The following is a 24,986-nucleotide window of genomic DNA, read 5'->3' as shown; positions in this document are numbered from 1 at the left end:
CAGAATTGCAACAGCTATAAGTGTTATTAATGAGCAGAACTGCAACTAGAACATAGACAGTAACTTAGAAATACATGACAGAAATATCATACTGGGAAAACAAGAGCAGAAAAACAAATTTGAAAGAGAATAACATTGGTTAATGTAATGACTGAAAACCCCTTACAAGATCCCATATTCTAAGTTCCCATTTCTTTTTTCAAAGAAAATAAAAGATTGTTTTTGAGTTTTGTGTGTCCAGTGACAGTGCCTTGTGCAGCATATACTGCCTGGTGGGCATTTGATCAGTCGATGCTATTAAGGAAGTAAGGGCTTATTTCTGTCACCTAAACAGGGATGTGCAGCGCTGTGTGAGATGCCGAGTCCACAACAGCCAGACCAGAATGGGGAAGGTCTCCCTGAAGTTCTGCAGGACACCTGACAGCATCAGGCAAAAATGTGGGATATACCAGAATGCCTCAAATGGGAAGAGATGTCTGTCCTCAGACAATGTAACTGAACCCTAAACGTATGTCTTTTATAGGGAAAAAGGATACAGCATGGTTATAAAAGTCATTATTATTTCTGAGGATTTTTCCAACGGGGATCTGCAAAAGGAACTTTTTCATCCAGTGCCACAACCAGGCATTGAAAGTATTGATCAAGGAAAAATTTATTTACAGAGATTTTTCAAATACAAACATAAAATAGCACATATTATATATATTTTTTACAAAAATGAATATTGAAATAATAAACATGGTACAGCACAATACAACATCAATGAGCTAAACATAACAGCAACAGAAATCTATGTCTGGAAGAAGTTTCCTGTTAGTTGTACATAACCAACAGAGCTCTACAGTACTGTGAGTGGAATTTCCAATGGACAGAAAAATGCCCATTTACTGCACTTCATAAAAGTACTATAGGGAAAGGCTACATATGCCAAGTAATTATGTTGCATTTTTGTAATAACGCTGAAAACACAGAGGCTTAATAAAAGTTATATAGGGCTGAATAAGCAGTGGCTAAATGTTTGGGGAAGAAAAATGTGTAGAGAACATACAAAATACTGATAAAGTGGCTTATTGGTCCTTTTATTAAGTTTAATGTATAGATTAAAAAGTGTTGCAACACTGAATTTTAAACCACCAGAGAGAAGTAAAAAAAAAAAAAGGAAAAGAAAGAAGAATTGTATGGAAAAAAAGTTTCCTCTCTATTAGTTTTGTGCCATGGTCAACATCTGTGTGTGCGTGTGTGCTTTTGGGAGTGCTGCACCGAGGGGACACTGGGTGCCACCCCAGCCCCCCAGCACTGCCATCGCCTCACCAACCTCCCAATTAATTGGTGCATGTAAAATTTCACCACTTGCCAAAGGTGAGATTTCCTTGCTTACATTTTTGTGGAGCAGACCATAGGCAGGCTTGGGTGAGAAAGCCTGTCCTTGTCCAGCCCGGCCTGGCTGCCCTCCCTGGGGCCACCCGCTGTCCCTCCCCATGCCCACTCCAGAGACGAAGCACTTGAAAATTTCTTGTCCATCGTTGTTATCCAGAAGACGTCGGCAAGCCCCTGGGGTGTCTGGCAGCACCCACACCCCGGGGCCGGCTCAGTAGGGGTACTGCTTCTGCTTCTTGCCCGAGAAGCAGGCCAGCCAGGTGCACACCAGCATGGCCGCCGCCGCGCCCCCGCCCGTGCAGTAGTACGCCCAGCCGATGTGGCAGGTCCCTGCAAGGGAAACAGAGCGATAAAACACAGCGTCAGCAGGGGAAGGAAGCACTGTTGACACCCTCCTTTCTGCCCACGGAGGAAAAAGAACTTCTCTAGGTTTCTGTGCACATGTACATCCACCTCAGACAGGGAACACGGGGCGTAATTCCAACAATTAGAGAAGCCAAGCTGTTTAAATGGCTCCCTTTAATTTTCTATAGCGATTCAGCAGACAGGCCTCCGAGCTCACTTGCTTGGCTGGTTGCTGGTTTCCAAACAGGGGGAAACAGCACGTGGGACCCAAAGCAGAGGCTGCTGGCACCATGAGCAAGCCAGCCATGGGGCAGGTGACCCTCCACCTGCCCAACCCAGGGAGCACCCATGGAACACTCCACACAGCAACTGCCATCATAAAAGGGGTTTCCCCACCTTTCTCTTTCTTCTCCTCCTCCAGGCAGTGTCTGAGGACATATTGATAATTTTTGACTGAGACTTTGGGGCTCTGCACATAACATTGGCCAGGGCCTGCTCTCTTCAGAAGGAGCTGGGTGGCTCCATCTCTGCCATCTCAGTGACAAGGCTCGAAACTGGACCTGGCTGCAAGCTACTGGGTGATTATAACCCAGGACATGGCTGCAGGGAACTCGTTCGTGTTCCTCTCACACAGACATCAATCCTGACCAGGAGGATCCCAGGATCCCGATGGCAAAGAATCATGGTGTCAGGGGTCCACCTGCATGGGGGCTGATGGCATTCACAAATACAAAACCAGAGAAATTTCCTTATCCCTACTCTAAGTCACAACTCATTGCTTAAAGCTTCACTGATGTTTTGTCTAATATAGTGTCACAATATGGCCTTGAACACATTTAATGGCCTGTGTATCTTTATACAGGCAAAGTCATCACCAGCAAATGGTGCTGGGGAATCCCACTGCAGACTCTGAAGTGATTTTCCCCTTCAAGGCACTACTGTGCCTGCAGTAGCAGAGGAGATCAGGAAAACAGCAGCTGCAGCAGGGAGGAAGCAAGGAGATGGCTGCTGTTACTATTCAGAGTTTCAGCCCATCTCAGAAGTAATCTTCACTTGGGCTGTATCATTTTGGTCATTTTGATCTTGAAAATTTGGGACTCATTACAACTGAGGTTCTCCTTGTGTCCCCATTTGGGCAGTATCGCCCTGCTTTGCACAGTGAGTTCTTCCAGTAAGGCACAAGCAGCAACACAACACTTCCTTCCCACCCTCTGGAAAATGCAGCAGAAACCATTCTCCCCTCCAGAAGACAGAATGTAACAACCGAGTTGCTGTCTAGAAAGACAGAACTGAAAAAGGTGGCATGTCCATACTCTGTCCCAATGGCACCCTTGAGGGCCAGGCTGCCTGTTCAGACAACTGTCAACCTGGCTAATCCTGCTGGGACAAGACACAAGATGTCAGTACATCTCAACATGTCCAAAACATTAGCATATATCAAGGCAGACAGCACATCTACGGACTGTCTGCAGGATATTGTCAAGCCAGCTTTGTAAGGAGACGTTAGTGGGAGGCAACACTTATGCTCTTGGCCACTCTGAGGATCTCAGGTGGACCCCACAGCAGGAAGCACAGTACTTGTTTCATTTTGTCTTCAAAACCCTCAAAAACTTTTATTTAAAACATGCCCAGTGAAACAAAGATCCTGACTTGACCAGAGGACTTGAGGAGCTTGAGCTCATTAGCATCTCTCCTTAACATGCTGGAGCAGACAGACAGATTTACTTGGGTTTGTAATCTGATTATGCTCTGTAGATCAACATCGTTCTTGGATTCCTTACAGAGGGCCACACGAGAGTCTCACTTCCTGAAGAGAAGACCATCAGAAGCCATGGAGAACCACCAAGTGCCTGGCAATGTCACTGATGCTGATCCTTGCCCAATTGCACAGCAGTCCCCAGAGAGACCTGTCTCTGGACCATCTGTTGCTTTGCCTGTGTACACACACTGTCTGTAGCTTCTGCTGGGAATTTCTAAACCAGAGTTAAGCATACATGAGACATCTAAATCCATTGTATTTCTTTGAAAATCGTCACATTTATACCAGGGTGAGGTGTGCTAAAGCATTTCTTGCGATAAGATGGACTCCATCTAATAGGTCTTTTAAAATTGCTAAGAGTGTACACATACGCAGGCACGTTGCAGGAGCCAGAGCAGTATATGCTGCACACCTAAGCTCCCAGGCAGAGCTGACACCAGCGGGGATGCAGGCACTGGTAAGTTCAGCCCTGTTGGAAGATCACTGGGCCTGCTGAGCATTTCAAGGCTTCAGGCAGACGCAGCCTCCCACTCTTTCTCACAACAAAGCAGGAATCTTAGACATAGTGATAAGGTGCCTAGAGTTTCTCACAGGCCTATGTTATCTAACACAGAGGTTCTACTCATCAAGCACACAAGGTCAGTAAAACAACTAGTGTGATGTATGTGCTTTTTCTACAGACAGGTGCAAGTCACTTGAGCGTATTTACATTTAACTAACCTCCTCGCTAATCTTGCACTACATTCCCATACACTAAGTATTCCTAAAACTACTACAGAACTGTAGCTGCAGCTTGCAAAAGTAAATATTTCTCATCATGATGTTTCCAAGTAGAGAAAATGAATGTTGAAATGCTACTCTAAAAAGGTTTTAAAGGTTCACCTGGTAGCACTTCCCAAAGCTGTGACCCAAGTGGGACAGAATTAGGTAAATTTGAACTTTTGCATGGTCTGATTTCAACTTTTGTGCCTTGGCAATGAGAAAGGGGAGAGTGTACCTGATACTTATTAAGATCTGTTAAATCAGTGTCAGAGATGTGCTTAACGGATACAACACACACATTCAGTCTTGGCTGAAGAGAATAACATTTATTTCTCCATGGCATGCTCCATTTGCCCTAAGGACCACAGGCCTACTTAATGCTCTGAGGCATGGCAGGCAGCCTTTTGATCTAACAAATGCAATGTAGTTCACAAGTGTGAGTTGGGTCAAGATGAACAAATGAAAGAATGAGAGAGTGAAGTAGAACGGTTGAAAGAGCTGGGAGCCTGACCTTGGGGCAATAATAACACAGCAATAAACCTGGCCATTATTTCCAGACAGGAGCAACGGGAGGTCTTGGAAAAAATAGCTTGATTTGTACTTGGATGATGCTGAGCAGAACAGCGTTTCAAGCTATTGTGCTGAAGAAGAGCCTGCAGCAGGGAAGGTGTCTGAGGGTATAGGACTGAGCTATACCTCTCATTGTAAGTGAAGGTAAGTCCAAGGTCCATAGCTAAGTATAGCTATAAGGCCAGAGATAATCCATCTCAAAGGTACCTGATGCAATGAATGATATATGCATAGCCATGTGTCAAAATGAAGCAATGCTTGTATTGCACAAGGAAAAAAAATACTTTGGAGTTAATGTTCCTGCTCTGGAGTTCTCACTTTACTACATGTATGAACTGTTTTGATCCACTGCACCCTAAAGAAAGATTGTTGGTTGTCAGGAATTGGGTAATTTAGTTGCAGTTTAAACAGTAAAATGAATTCTACTGCATTTTGATGTTAAACACTTGTTTTAAAAGGAAGATTTATAAAAAGCATGGTTGATAAGTAATTAAATGTAGCACCAAATGAAAATAAATACACCTATAGAAATGTTACATATTATAGAAGATAGACTTTACTTTCTAGATTAGTATTTTTGTAATACTATAATGGGTACCACGGAAGGACTCTTTCTCATGTTCAAATTCTATTGTACTGACATCAGTGGGACTAATTTTGTATTTAGACGTAAGCAAAAGGTTAAGGTCTTTGTGAAACCAGGACTCGAATTCGACCATCAAATAGATCAGTTTGCCTTCATGGAGCCCATCATATTAAACGTTAGAAATGTTGCATTGAAGTTTCCCTTTTTTTTTTTTTACATCAAAACTCTAAAACAAAAAGTTAGACTATCTAATAACTTGATAGAATTAAAACAATTAGTGAGACCACATCTATTTTCACACACATGCACAGACACAAAAGCTGTTGATTTCCTTGAGGATTCACAGGAATGCATATATACAGGTAGAAGTGTCCCAGTCCATCAGGGATGTGGAGATGTGTGCAAGAATGTGCACGTTCTTGCTCATAAGATGAGCTGGATCTGGTTTCATGCCAAAGTAAATTCCCCACCAGCTGAAGTGCTAGCTGATATGGATGACATGCATCACACCAGCTTCCTTCTCTCTGCAGAACTGGTGCTGCTTTTAACAAATCAGTCTTTTCCTGACAGGTCAGTATAGAAGGAGAAGCTGTGGCTTCATAATTTTGTTACTTTTGGATTTTATTTCTTTTTTTGTAAAAGAGAGCGTAAATAATTGGAGCTCTTGAGCTCTTGGTAGCTCAGTGAAGCAGGACTGTCCAAGTCAGCTCAGGTAAATTTGTAGCCAGCCATTAAGAACTTTGTTTTCACTTTTTTTTAATTGGGATTGGCAGCAATACAGTGTCAGGATCAGCTGTGAAATCACAGAATAACAGACCTTGTAGCTATAGACCTGGATGGCCATTTTCCAAGAAAATAAAAGAAGGAAACAGTGGAAACATTACAGTCCTTTATTTTGTAAAAGGATTGAAAGAAATTGCAGTCCCTGAGGATAAAGGACAAAAGCAAGGTAAGTGAGGACACTATCGAAGATTCAGCAGAAAATAGTCCCATAGAATATAATATTTGCTAAATTGAAAGAAATAAAAGAATGTGGAAGGGTAGTTTTGCAGTAATGGGCAGGCTTATTAAAACAAAACAAAACAAAGCAAACACTTCCATGCCTTCTCTTGATTTTGAATGTGATCTTCAAGGTCATATGTGTCCCCTAGCTCCCCATATCCTTTTCGACATATAAGGCAAATAAAGATTAAGACCAATTTGGGAATGATTGAAATTTGGCAACAGAAAATCTTCAGACACTTGATCTATCATGGAGCTGTGGCAGGATCCTGCATGGACGAACAAGGAGCTCCTGGACAAACTCGAATACAAAAAGGAAGCCTATAGAGAGTGGAAGCAAGGACAGGTAGCCTGGAAGGAATACAGAGAAATTGTCTGAGTAGAGAGGGATCAGGTTAGGAAAGCTAAAGCCCTGATATAATTAAATCTGGACAGAGATGTCAAGGGCAACAAGAAAAACTTCTATAGGTACATTGGTGATGAAAGGAAGACTAGGGAAAATGTGGGCCCTCTCAGGAAGGAAACCAGAGACCTGGTTACCCAGAATATGGAGAAGCTTGGGGTACTCGTTGACTTTTTTGCCTCGGTCTTCACCTGCAAGTGCTCTAGCCACACCACGCAAGTTTCAGGAGGCAAAGGCAGGGACAGGGAGAATGAAGCACTGCCCACTGTAGAAGATCAGGTTAGAGACCATCTAAAGAACCTGAAGGTACACAAGTCCATGGGACCTGATGAGATTCAACTGCAGGTCCTGAGGGAACTGGCAGATGAAGTTGCAAAGCCACTGTATTTGAGAACTCATGGCAGTCTGGTGAAGTTCCCACTGACTGGAAAAGGGGAAACATAATCCCCATTTTTTAAAGGGAAAAAAAGGAAAACCTGGGAACTACAAGCCAGTCAGTCTTACCTCTGTGTCTAGCAAGTTCATGGAGCAGATTCTCCTGGAAATTATCCTAAGACACATGGAAAATAAGAAGGTGATTGTTAACAGCAAACATGGCTTCACTAAAGGCAAATCGTGCCTGGCAAACCTGGTGACCTTCTATGACAGGTTACTGTGCTTGTGGATAACAGAAGAAAAACTGATGTCGGCTACCTAGACTTGTGCAACGCATTTGGTACTGTCCCACATGACATGGTTGTCTCTAAATTAGAGACATTGATGTGAAGGATGGAACATTCAGTGGATAAGAAATTGGCCGGATGGTTGCACTCAAAGAGTTGCAAACAACAGTTCGATGTCCAAGTGGAGACCAGTGATGAGTGTCATTCTTCAGGGGTCGATATTGCGACCAGCGCTGCTTGACATAGAATCATAGAACATGGACAGTGGGACTGAGAGCACCCTCAGCAAGTTTGCTGATGACAGTGAGCTGTGTAGTGCGATCAACACACTGAAAGGAAGGGCTGCCATCCAGAGGGACCTGGACAGGCTTGAGAAGTGGGCCCATGTGAATCTCATGAAGTTAAACAAATACAAAGTCCTGCACATGGGCAGGGGCAACCCCAAGCACAAATACAGGCTGGGTGGAGAACGGATGCAGAGCAGCCCTGAGGAGGACTTCAGGGTGTTGGCTGATGACAAGTTCAACATGACCTGGCAACGTGAGCTTGTAGCCCAGAAAGCAAACCATATCCTGGGCTGTATGAAAAGAAGTATGACCAGCAGATTGAGGGTGGTGATTCTCCCCCTCTAATCTACTCTGGTGAGACCCCACCTGGAGCAATGCATTCAGCTCTGGGGCCCCCAACGTAAGAAGGACATGGACCTGTTGGAGAGCACTGGAGCACCTCTCATATGAAGACAGGCTGAGAGAGTTGGGGTTGTTCAGCCTGGAGAAGAGAAGGCTCCAGGAAGACCTTATAGCAGCCTCCCAGTACCTAAAGGGGACCTACAAGAAAGCTGAAGAGGGACGTTTTACAAGGGCATGTAGTGATTGGACAAGGGGTAATGGCTTTAAACTGAAAGAGGGTAGATTTAGATTTACATATAAGGATAGAAATTCTTCATTAAGAGGGTGGTGAGGCACTAGAACAGGTTGCCCAGATCAGCTGTGGATGCCCCATCCCTGGAAGTGTTCAAGGCTACGCTGGATGAGGTTTTGAGCAACCTAGTCTGGTGGAAGGTGTCCCTGTCCATGGCAGGCAGGGTTGGATTTAGATGGTCTTTAAGGTCCCTTCAAACACAAACCATTCTATCATTCTGTGACTCTATGATCCAGTTGCTGAAACAGAATTTTACCAGGATTTTTACTCAAGATGTCTTATAAATAATTATCACACACAGTTATCAAGGTCCTGGAAATAACATATGATTTTCATCTTAAAACTCCAATAACTGACACTTATGAAAAAATATCCAGAATATGGAAGTGTCTTGGATGCAAATGTGTTAATTACAAGACTTAGTATCTTAAATATTTGCATCTTCTTTGTTGTTAATGTTAAGACTATCCTGGGCTTGCAGCCTGGAGTATTTGGCAAAATCTAATTGTTGAACCATAAATATGGCCTGTTTTCCAAGACGAAGGAAAAAAGGTTTCAGTATTAGATGGGCTGAAGAATATAAATTATATACCTTCAAAAAGACAATCTACAATTCCTACTTGCAAAAACTCATGCAGGAACTCTAATTAACAGCTTCACATGAGAGTCCAGTACTACAGGGAACGTGCATTCATGTAGTCAATCAGCGTGTTGGAAAAGTAATCAGAGAAAAAAGTAAGGAGTGTGGTGTTAAGGGATATACAGGGATTTGGATATACGAAAGCCACAAATGAATGTAAAAGATAATCGGCTAATTAATAAGAAGGCACAATTATTTTGAAACAAAGCCAAGATAAATTAAACAGCTGAAGATTTTTTTCCTTGACATAGTTACAATGAAAAACTGTCATGTGGAATCAGCTACAAAAGCAGGAAAATAAGTTAAAACTTGGAATGCATCCAGAAAGGATTAAAGTAGTTATGTTAAACAAAGAAAGAACACTATATAAGGTAAAACTGCTGCCAAATACCTTAATACAAAATAATGAAATTGGTGAAGCTGGTTTCTTTGTCTGTTGCACTGATATGGCTTTCTAAATGCATTTTTCTTTTTAAGAAACATATGATCTCCTATGCATGCACAGATCAAGCTATTTTGGTTACTTATAACTGCTCAAAGAAATTGTATGGGCATTTTGGTCTGTAATTAAATGCATAAAATCTCACAAATTTCAGAAGTGTAAAAAAGTGGAAAAAGAAGCTCGAAATTCTTTATTTATGCTGTATGCAGACACTCATACGACAAAATCCTTCTTTCTTTGGAGGATCACATCATTTTGTTCCATCAAATCTCAAATTTGCTGTAGGTATGCATTTATCATGGAACAATGAAGGAGAAAGAAATACCTTGTGTCAATTACAATGCTGAAATTCCCAAGAGCTGATAGCTTACATCCTGCTAATGAAGAGCTTTCCCAGCCTCCTGGAAGAAGTCTGCAGAAAGCTCACCTGTTGAAGGAAGTGAAATTAATTTCACCTCTCTTTGGACATCCAGAGTGCAGAAATCCACACTGGACTAGTCTCCTCTCTGGAGACAACAAGGAGAAAAAGTCACTTATAAAAGTGTGGTGCATTTCATCTTAAGATAGACACCTAAAGGACAGTAGGTGAACCCTGCTCTAGTAGCACCTAGTTTTCTTCCTTTAACTATGATGGGATTCCAAATAACCAGTTTAGATGCTCTTTTCAAGTAAGAAAGAGCACCAGGTACTTGCTCCCAGGTGGTTTAAGTCCCTTTCTGGATACTCCTACTTATCTCCATTGACTGCAGAGGGTCCTTGCATGACCATGTTCTAATTCTGGGAACAAAAGTAAGTGCCTTATATTAGATAAAATATATGTGGACACTGATATATTCACCAGAGGCTTACCAACATTTAAGAATGGAAGTTATTCGGACAGCACTAGAGAGGAAATGTTTCTTTATGAAACACTTCCTTTACTAGCACATAGGCTGGCTCATACATTTATGTGAGAACTCAGCAGCCGCGGCTCAGGTACGCTTGTAAAAACTGTGCTCAGCTCCAGTAAAAAAAAAAACAAACTGGTAAGATCTCTGAGCTGTTTGCAGGGGATCTGCAAACAAAAAAAATGGTTTTTGTCAGATAGATTGCTCATAGGAAAACACAGCTTTGAAATCCTCGCCTTTAATAGGATTCTAATAAATTGTCCTACCCTCTAAATCCTTTTCTTGATCGTTTTGGCACTATATGTCAACACTCAGACAGATGCTGAAATGATGCCACCTAAGGCCAATTGACTAGATGACAAAGCTCTTTCTGTATTCACTGCTTTCTGTGGGGTTTTTATGTTGTTGTTTTAGTAACTGCACTGTTTGCTTTTAAAGTGCTTTAAAGATCATTTACTCTAATATTTCTACAGTAAAAGCAATTATCAAGTCAACAGTTCTCTTTAAGGTGTTTCAAGCCCTCCAAAAGCGGCAAATGGGAACCTTAATAATAATCATCTTTGGAAACAAATATCCCTCGGCAGCGAAGTTTCTGAGGGCTTTTGAGGGCCATTCAGCTGCTTGTTTAGTTCAGGATGGGAGTCAGCCTTTTAAGTTGCTCTCCAGACAGCCACTTTTGCCAGGAAAGCCCATCCACAGCATCTCACAGATGGACGGGCCACCACAGAGGGTAAGCAAGGGTGTGCGTTTGGAGCCATCTGCTTTGGTTGCTGCTGCAGCCGGGCCCCCAGATCTAGGATGTCTCTGTGTGTGACAGGTAGTGATGGAGTGTGACAGCCAGAGAACACAAAACAACTGGAGAGGATCTAGGGAGACCTGCAGAAGAAACAGCACAGGAGGCTGTTCCCAGCCTCCTAAGGATGGCATGGACTCAAACAAGCACAGAATGCATTTTGGGCAGGCTGCGGCAGCAGCTGCGAGGTGGGCAGTCAGGGCACAGTGTGCCAATGGCCACACCTGAACCATGCGAGCCCTTGCTGCCAGACCTGTGATTTTCACTGCTTTTAACAGCAAAGAAAAGCATCATGAAACTCAAAGATGAGCCCTGAAGATAGGTGCATATAGCAAAAACCAAGCCATGTTTGTAGGATGTTTCTTAGCACAAATGGTCACCCAGCAGACTAAAAAAGTAGGTCCTAGGCAGGAAAGGTATGACATAAAAAGTAATCTCTCACAGAAAGGGGTAGGACGTTAAAACTTGTGGAAAATTGATCATGCAGACTGAGCCCTGACTGCCCAAACACAGTGTATTTCCTCAAAGGAGGACACAAAATTTTTCCCAAGTATTTCAACTTAAAAATTTGAGTTTATATTAAATGTAGTGTCTTCATTCTTTCAGGTTAATCAGGTAAGTACATAACGTATTTTCATATGTCTGGTGGCAGGGAAGTGGCAGCTGGAGGCCAGATGAAATATCCTAGGGCACCTACAATGGCATGAGTCATCTACATTTAGATAAATTAATTTTCCTCTAGATAAATATTTTGCTGATTGGGCTCTTAGGTATTGGTCTCGTGATGGTGTTTCACCAAATGCCAACTGAGGCTTGAATTTGTCAGTTAAACTGAGCATTCCCTCTCCTTTCCAGGATCTGCTGTGGGATTCAGCTGCCTCTGCACCCATCACAACAGAAAAGGGCATGCAATGAGTGAGAAGCCTCTGCATGCAAACCTAAGGAAAGTAATAGCCTAAAATGAAGTCTCATATTGATTTTAGACATTCAAAACCAATCATAATGTATTCACATGTATATACTCACATTGCCCTTTAAAAAGGGCATGCAAGTTCAGAAGATTTCTTCACAAAATTTAAGTTTTACAAAATGTGGAAGTTTTTGCAAATGTCTGATGCAGTCTTCACTTTAATGCATACCCTCACTTTAATAAATCTCCTGCTAAAATGCTAATTTTTCAGCTGTTATTCTTGTGTAGTACATTTAGAAATGAAAACAAAACAGTATTAGTGCCTCTAGCTCAGCACAACTGAATGTCTGCTATACAATATGCCACAAAGATGCTTGCTTTGGGGAGATTGCCTGCTAATTCCTTTTGCAGGCCACAGGATTCTGTAGGTCTGACTCACTTTAACACCCTTCAATCAGCTGCTCTGTGCTGCTGTGCCACATCAGTGCCATTCTGAGTGGTCCCACAGGCAATTCCAGAATGCAAATAAAGCAGTATAACAATAACAGCTTGCATGGTGACAAGAGATTAAGATGATTTGGGTCCATGTTCAGACATTTGGTAAAAGGGAAAGGCAGTTCTTTCTGATATCACTAGTTTAAACACCAGTCTCCACCTCAGGCATTAGCCTGTGACCAAGTTAGACTAAGGACTTGACTCAGTCACTGAGCAAACAACTGTGCTGGTTTAAACCAGAAATGTTTCTTTTTGCTTTCTCTCATTTATTTATATTGCCCTATTTCTAGGAGTCAGCAGCCTTAAAACAGTGGTAGAAGACTTCTCCAGTTCATAGCCTAGTGTTTTGGTGGCAACTCTGCTCCACCCATGATCTGATACCCCAATACGGAGCAGGGTCCCCATACAGGTCCTGCTGACTACTGGGGTGCTGGGAACCACAAGTGGAGGAACACAACAGAGACCTGCGATGATCTTAATCACCCAACAAGATTTGCCAGAGATCATTTGTCAAAGCCCTAATCTATCACTGTGTTTTTTCTCATGATGGCAAAAACAGATTGGCAGAGAAGAGCAGACAGCAGGCCCCACTACAGGTCTACCAGTCTATCTGTCGGCTTATTTATGGAGGTTACTTCCCATCCTCATTAGCAAAACAGCTAATCTATTGAATGCATTTTAATCAACAAATGGGGTTGTCCTTGGCAGGGTATCTTCAGTTGCAGAATGACTCCTCTTTGTAGAGATTGACCTGTACAAACACATTCACTTGATTGAAAAAATTAGCCCAATTAAATACATAAATGTTTAAGTAAACCCTTTGGACATAGTTCACCCTATAAAATCCAAATAAGTATCCAATTTAAAAGAGAGAAGCAAGCTGTTGGGCATTTCACAATATTGGTACAGGTTTTCTAGAAAAGAATACCCAAATCCACTTATACATAAAGTCATGGTTATTTTTGCTGCAGCCTCTTAAAATAGTGCTTTGGAACGTACACAGAAATGTGTGTGTTTGATGGGGGCAGAGGGAAGGGGTGCCTCTTCACAATATGGGCTATCTCAGCAGTATTTGGAGTGCCTATTAGTCCAATGCCTCTTCAGAGTGCCTGAAGACATGAAGAAGCACTTCTTATCTAGCACACCCACTAAGGAGTAGGCTTTTTTTATGGGTTCTTAACGTTGGTTTTTATTTATTCCATCTAGTTATGAGCATGTTATGGAGGGTGGGGGTTTGTCTTGTTTTGGTAAAGCAAAATTTTTCATTTAATTGTTAATTCTGTAATATCTCTGGTTAACATTACATTTCACGGTGCACAATCCAGCCGCTTCTCAAGCGAGTTCTTGTAGTCCCTCCTCTGCACCTGCGTCTTCTCCTTCTCATCCTCCTACCATGCAGATTGCAGCTGCTGGCTTATCTTTTCTACCTCCAACCTCAAATGTTTTTTCACTTCACCTTTTGCAGCTCCAGAACAAATCTCCTTCAGAGCTGAACTTCCACCTTTGCTGGCTCTGTGATCAAACCTGGTGTGCTTTGACCCTCCCTTCCTAACTGCATGGACAGGTTCTCTGTGGCCTAAGCTGCACCAGCTGCTCTGCCATCCTCAAAGAGGAGGCTGAACATTACCTGCTGATCAGCATCTCTTTGAACACCCTCTCCTTCGTCAGTAACCACACGCATTAAATTAGGCTTTCAGTGTCACCCTTGCCAGCACCTACAGCAGCAGGAGGTGCAGGACCAGCACTTCCACCACCACTTCCCCCATCAGCAAACCAGTGCAGGGTTCGTGGCAGCTCAGCTTTTCTGAGGGCAGATTTTGAATGCAGCATGTATATGTGTCATTTTTGAGATAACTCCTTTCACAGACTCAGGAATAGAAAGCATATCACCACGGCTTAATCAAATTAAATATTCAAATGAAAGCAATAATTACTTAAATTTGTCTTGAGACTTAGTGAGATTAAGTATTTGAAACATCATTTTTGGCCTGTAGGCTATAATGAGTAAGCTAGTCTCTAATGATTCAGAAAAGACTAGAGGGTTTAGATTATCAACAACCAAAAGTATTTATGAAAGATGATGAGCGGTGTAGTTATTAAACAGCCATCGGACAATACCTTTTCTTCAAAGATCACTTTGCTAACACGGCATCAACCAGGCACTGACATTAAGTAAAAAAATCCTAGCCAAGCATTTAAATTCACTGCCAATGTATGTGGAAAAGAGATGTTTAGTGGCAGAGCTGCCTGGTGGAAATCACTACAGCAAATTTCAGCTCTCATTATAATCTGTTAATTAATGTGTTAACATATGATTGCAGCAGATCGGCGAGACCAGCACTCCCATCAAGTCTAGGCATGCTCTGCATGCTCCAGGTCCAGAAAATACAGTAGGACTACACACCTTCACAGTTCATGTAATATATCTCATGGTCCTTATGTGCACCTGGAAGTAAAGTTGTCAGCTGAAGTCTTTCACATGGGTTTCTTCACTGACTTTAATGGCACAGTGATTCAATTTATGCAAATATCTGACTCATGAGACAAAACTAGAGATGGTGAAGGTGGTCTCAGAGACTCTGCTGATTGTGGGCATGACTGTGCTTAAGGTCACAGTTTGTAACTGCCGACGTGCTGTCTGCAAGGAGCTCAGATGGGCACGGCACCCACATTCTTGCAGGTTTGCAGAGAAATAACCTGGAAAGGTAACATGTTTTTGTGCTCTGGGAAGAGCAACAACCGAAGCCTGGGAATGAGCAGGTTGTCAGGAGACACAAGCAGGAATCATGGAGCAGGGCTGCTCACACACTTGGTGTGAAAGAGCAGGCACAAGCATGCACCAGAGAGGGTGTCAATAGCACAAAAGGATATTAGAATTCAGGATAAGAAGATACAGCTTCTAGAGCCTGTTACACATCCCCTGAGCAACACCATTAGTGGCTGCTGCTAACAACATCAGTGGCAGCGGTAGAGATGGGTGCTGATATTGGTAATACGAATTTCTGGTCCCATGCCAGATCAAACACACTCCAAAACACCACAGATGTAAGGGAGGGTGACCTAGAGCATCTCTCCCAATGCAATGGTTTTTTGTTTTCAACCTCAGTTCATTTGTGTATCTTCACAAGAGATGTCTCTGAGATGGAAACAAAATTCCTTACTCCTGAAGGCTGACAGAATTATCAGTGTAAAATTAAAAGATAATGCAACAGGTTTGTGTTTAACCCTAGAAGATAATTTTAATCCATTGTTCCTTGCACTTGGATTACTGCCAGGCTACCACAAGCCCTACACACACAGCTATGGAAAGGGTTTCTAAAACTATCCATCAAGTTTAGCTTGCAGGGGCTGGAAATGGGGAGCTGTGTGTGCACATGCTTGGGAGTGGGAGCTCCCAAGCCTGTGGATGTTTGGAGTGCTCAGTCTCCTCTGCTCCTTCAGAAGGACTGCAGATCTCTCTCTTCCTCAGGTGACACAGGATCAGACAGCACTTATAAAGTAGAATAGCAGCAGCTGCATCAGTCTTTCTGGCTGAACAAGGACCTGGATATGCTCGGAAAGAGCAGATCCTGATTATCCACACTGCTTAACCCTTAGATCCCTCCTGGGCTCTCGTTTTCTATCAGCCCAGCCAGCTCTCTAGAGGTGTCTCACCTCATACCATGCAGGTGTGAGTCCAGCTTGGCCACATCCCTGGCTTTGGTTCAGCACTCAGTGCAGATATCACCAGTAAGACCAGTGGCTTCTTTGGGAAAAGGCTGACATAGGAGATAAGTGTTATTTACCAGCTTCCCAAGGATGTGAATAATGAAAACCATACTCTTTAGGCTTGGGTTAGGAGGCCATAAACATGCCAGACTTCAAAGATGGCTAATTGCACTCATAGTCAGTTACCCTCACCTGTGCTGTGATGCCTCTGCCTACCCTGTCAAGATCTGCAGGAGTGTTGTCTCCATTTTGCAAGACTATTAAATATGATGTCTTAAATATATACATATGTACATACATGCATTCCTTAACTTTCTTTTATAATGTTCTTTTGTAAAACATTTCCAATAAATCTGTCTGAAATCCTTTCCCTTAGAACCATATCAGAATGACTCAATATGGACACTCAACACACACAACTGGGTTGCTTCTCCAAGCCTGTGCTCATGTCCTTGTTCGCTTTTATGGACAACACATAGCAGAGTTTAATGTGGCAGAGACACTCTAATAATGACTCACCCAACTCAAACTGGTTGGAAAGGTTACCACAGGTTTGTCTGACTTCTTCACTGTCCCAGCCAAGAGGATAGAGGGCACAACCAGAGCCAATCAACAAACCTAAGGAGAGAAAAGAAAATAGAAGTTTATACAAGCAATTGCCATTTGCTTAAAAACACAGGGTGCCACTTGGGTATCACAGTGTCAAACTGCCATTTGGGAAGCTCAGAAATAAAAAAAAAAATCTCTTATTTTCCTAAAGCCAAGAGAAAATCATTCGGACTTCCAGTGCTGCATTCTGCCATGCTGGTTTACAGCTGGGCTGTGGGCTAGAGGCAGCTTTGGCGGTTCAGCACCAGAAGCCACCCTCAGCTTCTGGAGCTGCTACCTGTCAGCTTTTCAACTTCCCTTCTGCTCTGCAGAACTGCTGTATATATTGTCTGGAAAACTCAACACGGGGTTAAAAAGAAGCTGTGTTAATTACAGCATTTACAAGATGATTGCTTCTGATTAATTAAAACAACAATCAACCAGGGTCTATCAAGGTTCTAGCAGGAAAAGTAAACTGACAGTTGTGCTAATCTGTTGTCATTTTCCTTTGTTTTTCACCCTTTCAAAAGCCAAGGAAGAATCTTTTCATGTCACCTGATCAATTCATACCACAGGTACACACTCCACAAAGCTTTTTCAAATCACTTCAGCTGAAACAGCAGAGCTCTTGAGCCATTTATTTATTATCTTGCTTGGCTTAATATTCACAACATGCTTTGCTGTCTCCAGCCCTCATGCTGCCCCAAACAGACGTGTTTTGGCTAAGTCTCTCCCTTCACAAGATCTTGCTGGGGGTCACCCAATAGGCCATGATTATTTTGCAGAAGTGGCATTTTTATCATATTGCATTCTCAGCTGTCGCTGCAGCAGCTGCCAGAAAGCGGGTGTAGCTGGCAAAGATTCTCACCTGGACAGTCTAGAAAGAACATTTCAGTGTATGCTACAGCATTTAAATGTTACCTCCTTTGTGTCAGATCTTATTTACAAGACTGAAAACAAATCACTATGGAGATAAAAGGCTGGGGACGCCTGACACTTCACAGGCTGTAAAGGCAAGCAAGTCCCCCAGAAGTTTGCAGTGTGGGTTTGCGGTGGTGCCTTTTAACTGTTAGGTAGAGCACAGGACTGGGACAAGGCTTCAAGCCCTACAGTTGTCACTGGCTGACTTTGCGCAAGTCCCCTGACCTCATTCCACCTCACGTTTCCTCTCTTGACAATAAGAACAACGTGCTCTCTGGCAAAGCAATTCTGCTGTCGTGCTCCTAGTGCAGCAAAGCCCTGGGAGTGGTGACAGAGGCACTGCGGAGGTCACAGCAGACTAACAGGAGTGCTGAGAGCGATTGTGACTCAGGGCCTGGAGCTAGCTGTGCTTTTCCACTGCCTCTATCCTCAAGATACTTAAGCTTCTCATATTTCTGATGCTCTTGTAAGACACAGAAAACTTATTATGTTCCTGACTTGCTCAAAGACACACCTGAGCAAGGCACTCAAGTCCAGAAGTGGTATCCCACCTTTTTCTTAGTATCTTAGCTGTTAGCAAAGTAGGGCAGCAACTACTTTGCTGCTCCTCCAAGCACATCTGCTCCTGTTTAGGGCCCAATATTAGCTCCTAAGATCTTCCTCTATTAAACTCAAATTTCTTCTTGCTACTCAAGTTTACTTCTTTTCCTTGTTGAGCCATCAATTTCTGGTCCTCTCTCCATATCTACATCACATAACAGAAAAGAAATCCCTGAGGCAGCCCCTCTCAGATGGTGCATTCACCCAGCAGCTGTAATGGGAGAAAAGCAATTAAGGACACATGAATGCTAGGTATTTTCAGAACTCTTCCTGACCTGGATATGGTTGCTTCTAATGTCCTTACTAATGGCTTTCACAGTATCATCTGATTTTTTCCCCCGAGGCTGCAGAGATGATGGCAGCTGGTAGAATCCATGTAAATGAGGGTCGCTTCTAATTAAATTCTCAGAAAATATGTTTCTCAGACAAGAGAACTTATGCCAAAACTGGGTCTACTTTTGTTAAAAACACCCTAAGACTCTCTGGAAAAAAAAAAAAAAAAAAAAAAAAAAAAAAAAAGACTGATTCTCACTTGAATTGTTAGAGCAAGAAGGGCACTGTGAAGCACCGACAGAATGGCTGATGTGCTAGAAATGGGCAGGACCCAAGGGGACAAGGAAGACCATCACCACTGATAATGAGAATGGCTGGGGAGGGGAAGAAAAGCACCCAGATGTCAGAGGTAGCCTCACAGACTGGTGGACTGTGGCTGCCCTGGCCAGTCCTGCTGTGGTTCTGACCCCTTCCCACACCAGCCGTGATGCCACGACCTCTCTTGGTGCCAGCCCAAGCGCACCACAGCTCAGAAGCTGCCCTGGCCAAAAGTGAACCACCCTGGCTGGACTGGTTTCAATCAATGTGTGCCTTTGAACAGACTCTTGAGGAAACCTCACAAATGCTGAATAGGCTCCATTCGAGGGGCAGGAGGCAAGGCAGCCCTTCCTCCCAAACAGGTCCTGGGAAAGCCTCCTGCCCAGTTCTTCCAGGAGAGCACAACAGCAACACTGCAGGCAAGTGCAAGGACCATTAGCATAACAATGCTGCCCCTCCAAACCCAGAACAAGCTCTTACTTGGCACTTACCAATTACTCGCCTCAGGTGGCAAGTGCCTAGTGCCCATTGCATTCACAGAGGGCTGTTTGTTTTCAGCTCCCTTTAGGTTTTGTTGCAGTATCAGGTTGTTGTTTGGGGTTTTTTTTCCGTGAATACTGCTCACAGCACTTTCAACTGCCACCTTTCAAACACAATTCATTGTCTTCCAAACAGCGTGTACCTGTTCACTCTTTCTGTATCCGATGGTACACCAGACACCTTCAGTGTAAGACTTCCACAAGGACTTAGAGCCTGCTACTCAGTAAGAAAAAAAAATTCACAAGTTTTGCTTTATGGCCTGAGCTGCATACATACGCATGAGTGTGTTTGTGTAATGGTGCTGGATCTGTCCCATTGCTTTCAGCAGGATTTTGTCTGATTTCAACAGGGCTGATACTGCCTTAGTCTCCACAGGCAGTGAAGCTGGTAACTGGTATTTCAGTTCCTCTATTTTACACACTAAAAGTGTCCAGTGTGCCTCAAAGCCCATATTAATAGGATTTGGACAAAAGCCCCTCAGCCACTTCTTTCCCTTCTAATCAATCCACCTCTGTTTGTAAGCAACTAATGTGTGTGGGTCAGACCCCGCAAAAGCAAAAAGACTGCATACTATTACCTCTAATAATTCATACATACAGCCAATCTGTTTAATCACAGAGAATGTAGATCCTGTTGAACTGCTAAAACCTCCATTTAAAGATATAAATTAAATCCCAGGGGTGCAAGCCCAACAGAAACCCTTAAGCTAATTTTGCAGCTTCAGTAGAGACCAGTTACTAGTTTAGCTCAAGAGTCACATCCTGGCCTGCCCTATAGTTATTGTTTTTAGCCAGCTATGCTACCCATGACACCACACCCATCTTTACAGCTGCTTAAAATGTTTAGCATGCCTAGAACATTTCTTAAGAAAGTTAAAAAAAAAAAAAAAGCTGTAATTACCATTATCTGTCATCTTCCATTATCCACTATAGTCATTAAAAGATACAGAAAGAGGCAGGAAATGTGTGGGTCCACAAACAGCAGCTTCACGAAAGAGGCTGCAGCTCTGAGCTGCGAGGCAGTGGGTCTGTGGGACGGGGCCAGCCGGCAGCACAGGCACTTGTGGCACTTGGCTGCTGTCTTGGCACTGTCAGAGACCAGCTTTTCTGGAGCAGTTTGGCATTCAGGAATGAAATTAAATGGGCTCCTTGCCCTGATCTGTGAAATGCTGCTGTTGCAAGTGCCACGGCTGGCTCAGTGCGCTAGAGAGGCCCACGGGAGAGAGCTGCGGGGCTGAATTAATGCAGCCAGCTTCAGCAGTGCGAGGCTGGAATTGTTTGGCTTCAATATTTAACAGGATCCCACTTGGCCACTAGGGTCTTTGCATAGTCCATGAAGAGGGCTGGATACCTTCAAAAAGTGACCTAAAACCAGCTATGTGCTAAGCAAGGAGCTGCCCAGACCTACAGGTGGCAAAACTGCAAACTACTCAGAGTAATCCCTGCCCATCCCAGACTGCCTTCCCTGTCACTCTTGCTGTGGGTACAATGTGTGATCGTATTCTAGTAACACTTAGCACTTGAAAGATGAACTTGTCTGTCTGGTGTGGAGCCTGTGATTAAAAATAATTTCATATAACAGGTTCTGCATATGGTGGATGCTGCTGAGCAGCGGGGCGGCAGGGAAGGGACAGTAATTACATTAGTGGCTTGGCACAGATCTAGGTTTCATCTTTGAAGTGATAAAGAAATGATTTGTGGCAGGCAGCAATCACTCCAAAAGGTAAAATATTAACCACTATTGATGTCTCCATGAAAAGCGTGGATATAGACCAGTCTCAAACAATAAATACAGAAGCATTAATAAACTGAGAGACATTACCCAGATTTTGCAACAAGCAGAACGACTGCACTCAGAAAGACCAAGACCAACAGCAAAAGTCAATGCACAAAAAAAGGAAGCTTGCAGATCCCTGTGGTGGGCAGGTCCTCAGACCGCTGCTGTGGCTTTAATGGGAGCCTCCACCCAAAGATCTGATGTGCCTCAAATAACCCAGGTAGACATCACACCATAAATTAATTGTCTCTAACTGTCCTGACACTTGTTAGTTAGCAAGTCTTGTTTTACAGACTCAGCTCTTCCTCTCACTAGCTGAGGTCACAGCGTGCCCCTGATTGCTATATGGCTCATTCTTGGTTTGTTGTCAGCCCATTTGATTATTGCATCTTCAAAAGCCTGTTAAATAAAGCCAAACCTTTCCCAGTGTCCTTCCTTCTTCCTTGAATAGGCTAAACCTAAGCACATGATTCTGATAAATCCGATGGGAAAAAACATCAGTTTGATCAATAAGGAGAGGTAGTGATGGCAGTAAATGAGGCACTTAGCCTCAGAGTCTTGCTGCTAGAAAACGCATTTTCAGATGGGAACTAAGCCAGTGGTGGCTTTCCTTGATTGTGGGCTTTTAAAAAGCCTTCTACACGGGCACTGGAAATTGTATTCATTTTTTGTATATCCTCAGCTCCAGTCACAGTTACACTGTATGAATCCAGTGAAAGAGACTGCCTGGGCACCAGAAAGGGCCTCCTAGGCCAGCAGTTAGAGGGGTCTGCACTGCTGTAGCAGGGGATTTGGGAAGCCTCTCAAGCAGGAAGGAGCTCACCATCATTGTGAAAACCCAATTTGTATTTCCACCTAGAAAAGTAAAAGGAGTGGGTCAAGCTTGATATATGCACTGCAGACAGAAAATAAATCTAGAACTGAATGCTGCCTTTTGTACAGTCACTTCTTGATGAGAAAAATCTTCTTCAAAATACCTTCTTCCTTTCTTTCCCACCATCTTCTATTTTCCCCCCTTTCATTTCCAAACCTGACCAAAAAGGAACCTTGCCATTCTTTTTTGCTAGGCATTTCTAATGAGTGTTGCTCATCTGACAGATATTCAGGCCATCTGGAGAAGCTGACAGACAATAATTTGGAAGTCAACCCTTTCAAGACCATTTTAATGATGATTTTTCCGTTCACATTTTTTCTCTATTAGCCCATGTGAATCTTCAAGGATGATAGAAAGTTTTCACATTCCCATCTGTCACTTGAAGGTACAGTGATCTCTACAAGCAAAACAAAACCAATTTTTAGATGCAGCACAGACTTTGACTCCCTAATTCTTGTGATTTAAAACCTCTTTTCCCTGTAATGGTTTTAAAGCATTTACCTGCTGCAAAAGTGAGCCTGCAGTGTCAAAGTAAAATTGAGCTGGCACATGAAGATTGTCTGCTGCTTTCAGACATACCTCAGCCGACGAACAATGGGGTTAAAGAAGAACTGGTTAAAAAACGTGATGTGAAATACTTCAGCAGACACAGATTCTGAAGTCCCTGTTCAAGAAACTCTCCAGAAGCTGCAACCAAGCAGCAACTGCAGAGTGAAAGAGGTGAATCAGGGCAGGTTCAGACAAACTCCAGAGCCTGGGCTCTCAGCTCTTCACTCAGAAGCTTCCCCTCTTTGAGGTCACCTTCCTACTGCTTCTTTTGACATCATTGCTCTGTCCTTTGGTTTCTCTGTTGTTCTTCTGTTACTGTTGCCATATCGGTCCCTTCTGTTACTGTTATTACCTGTCCCTCAGCAAACACAGGCATGCACCTGACCTGGGCTTTTATTAGGCTTAAAAATGAGATCTACACCTTGGGTAGCAGTTCTCTGTCAAGTTAGTAGTCGCTGAACACGGGGAATTTCAGTGGTTCCTTACTGACCCTGCACTGAAAGTGCATTGTTTGAGAAAGGGTATGATCGCCTCCAATGTGAATGAAGGCAATAAAGGACTCCTTTGTCCGAGTGTCCAGGCAAGGGTCCCCAGGGACACACAGATAGAAACTACATTTATGCTGTGCCAAATTTCCTCCCACTACTCCTCACGAGGGTCATGGCATGGGAGACAGCGAGTCAGTTCAGGGCTCCACTCAAGGTCAAGGTGTTTCTGCCACAGACTTTCCTATAGCTGGGTGTTAAAGGGACTCTAGACACAGAACAAAATGGAACATAAGAACAACAAAACCAGAGAGAACAAAATGCTTTGCAGATTCTGCCTCCACTAACACTGCTTCCATCTTGAGCAATGTGGAAATAGCACTCGTGGGTTTTCAGACAAGGGCAAAGCCTCACCGCCCTTTCCCTTCTGGTTCTGATTGACAGGTTTTAATTCCATGAATTTGGCTTTGCTTAATTCCCCTCCTTCTGACTGTGAAGCCACAGCCCACAAATAAGACTTTTTCTGGTATTTTGGTTTGCTCCAAACCATGAGCACTTGCTGCTGGCAGCTGCTTGGCTCCAAACCTCCGCGAGCAGCCACAGTGAAGAGCGGCCACCCGCCTGCTGCTGCCTTCCAGAGCTCTCAGAACACAGGGACGGCGGAGGAGAAAGCCTAAAAAATGTGTTACAAATGCCTGCCAGCATCCAGCATGGCAAGGTGCTGTGTGGTGGAAGAGTCACAGCCTGCACCTTCCCCCTGACTGTGGGCATGGGGCAGTGGAGGGTGCAGATTTCTGAGAGATGATGCATCACTTCACTTTGATTTTCATTTGATCAAAGGTGGTGTGCTCATAACTAAACACGTGCTTCAGAAGGGGATATCCTCCCCCTCAGAGGTCCTATATTGCTACCCAAAAGCTAATGGTTTTGCCTGATCTATTTGGCCCTGGGAGTTTTTTAAGGCAATACTGAAGGCTTCAAAAAATGTGGATGGTGACTGGGAGGAACCCAAAAGGAACAGTGAAGTAGGACGAGTGGAGAAACCAAACACAGAGCTGCCACTAAATGGAAGTGAGTTAATAAGAGCCATTTGATAAAAGGACAAGTGACAGGGCTGTGGCAGATGCTGCCATGGAAGGGAAAGATACAGCACCAATTTTGAAGCCTACAAAATAGGTGCTGGTGAAGGGGATTCCAGAAGGTTGCAGGTCTCAACAGTTCCAGCCCTTGAAAATCACCCCTAGAAATACTTCTTGTAATGAGATTTTATAAAGCAGCAGTAAACAGGTTCCACAGTCTGTGCAGGTTGGCACTAGACATTAAGAAATCCAAGAGTTTAATCTTATTTTATGTATGCAGTAGGACGAGTGACACAATATTTGAAAACTAGTTGAATTACAGTGCACAGTTGGATATTTCGTTGAAAACTATTACCATTTATTATAAAGCACCATTCACATGCAGGGGGATTTAGAGAGATCCAAGGAAACAGGTATGTGCCTATTTAATTTATATTGGTTAAAATTAAGTGAGGCCAAGGCTGGTGACAGAATCAAGGTGGAGGATATCTGGAGGACATACCAATTGATTAAAGAATGAATATTCACTGAATCAGCCTCCAGGCTGATTCCCTCGCCATCAGATCACACAGACCCTCTTAAATTTTCATTTTCTCAGCCAATTATGATACAAGTGTTTGGTACCAAGTAGGACATCCTTCAGATAGAAGCTACATAGATCCCAGGGGATGAGGGACCAAGGTTCAAATCAGGGAGAAAAAAAAAAAAAGAAAAGAAAAAA

At 43.3% G+C, this 24,986-nt stretch overlaps 1 protein-coding gene across 1 annotated transcript in view; it reads right to left on the bottom strand.

Annotated features, from left to right (window-relative positions):
• Positions 1-634: 634 nt before the first annotated feature.
• Positions 635-24,986, bottom strand: part of LHFPL6 (LHFPL tetraspan subfamily member 6) — a 145,034-nt gene continuing 120,682 nt past the window's right edge. Inside the window, exons 3-4 of the mRNA XM_082074870.1 lie at positions 16,782-16,880; positions 635-1,707 (exon numbers count right to left, since the gene is read on the bottom strand). Coding sequence (XP_081930996.1) covers positions 1,589-1,707; positions 16,782-16,880 — 218 coding nt within the window. The 3' untranslated portion in view covers positions 635-1,588. The remainder of the gene's footprint in view (positions 1,708-16,781; positions 16,881-24,986) is intronic.

Source organism: Streptopelia decaocto (assembly GCF_964273445.1).
Source record: "Streptopelia decaocto genome assembly, chromosome: 1".
Classification (NCBI taxonomy): Eukaryota; Metazoa; Chordata; class Aves; order Columbiformes; family Columbidae; genus Streptopelia; species Streptopelia decaocto.
Note: the sequence above shows the minus strand (reverse complement) of the source record. Positions and strands in the feature narration are given on the sequence as shown.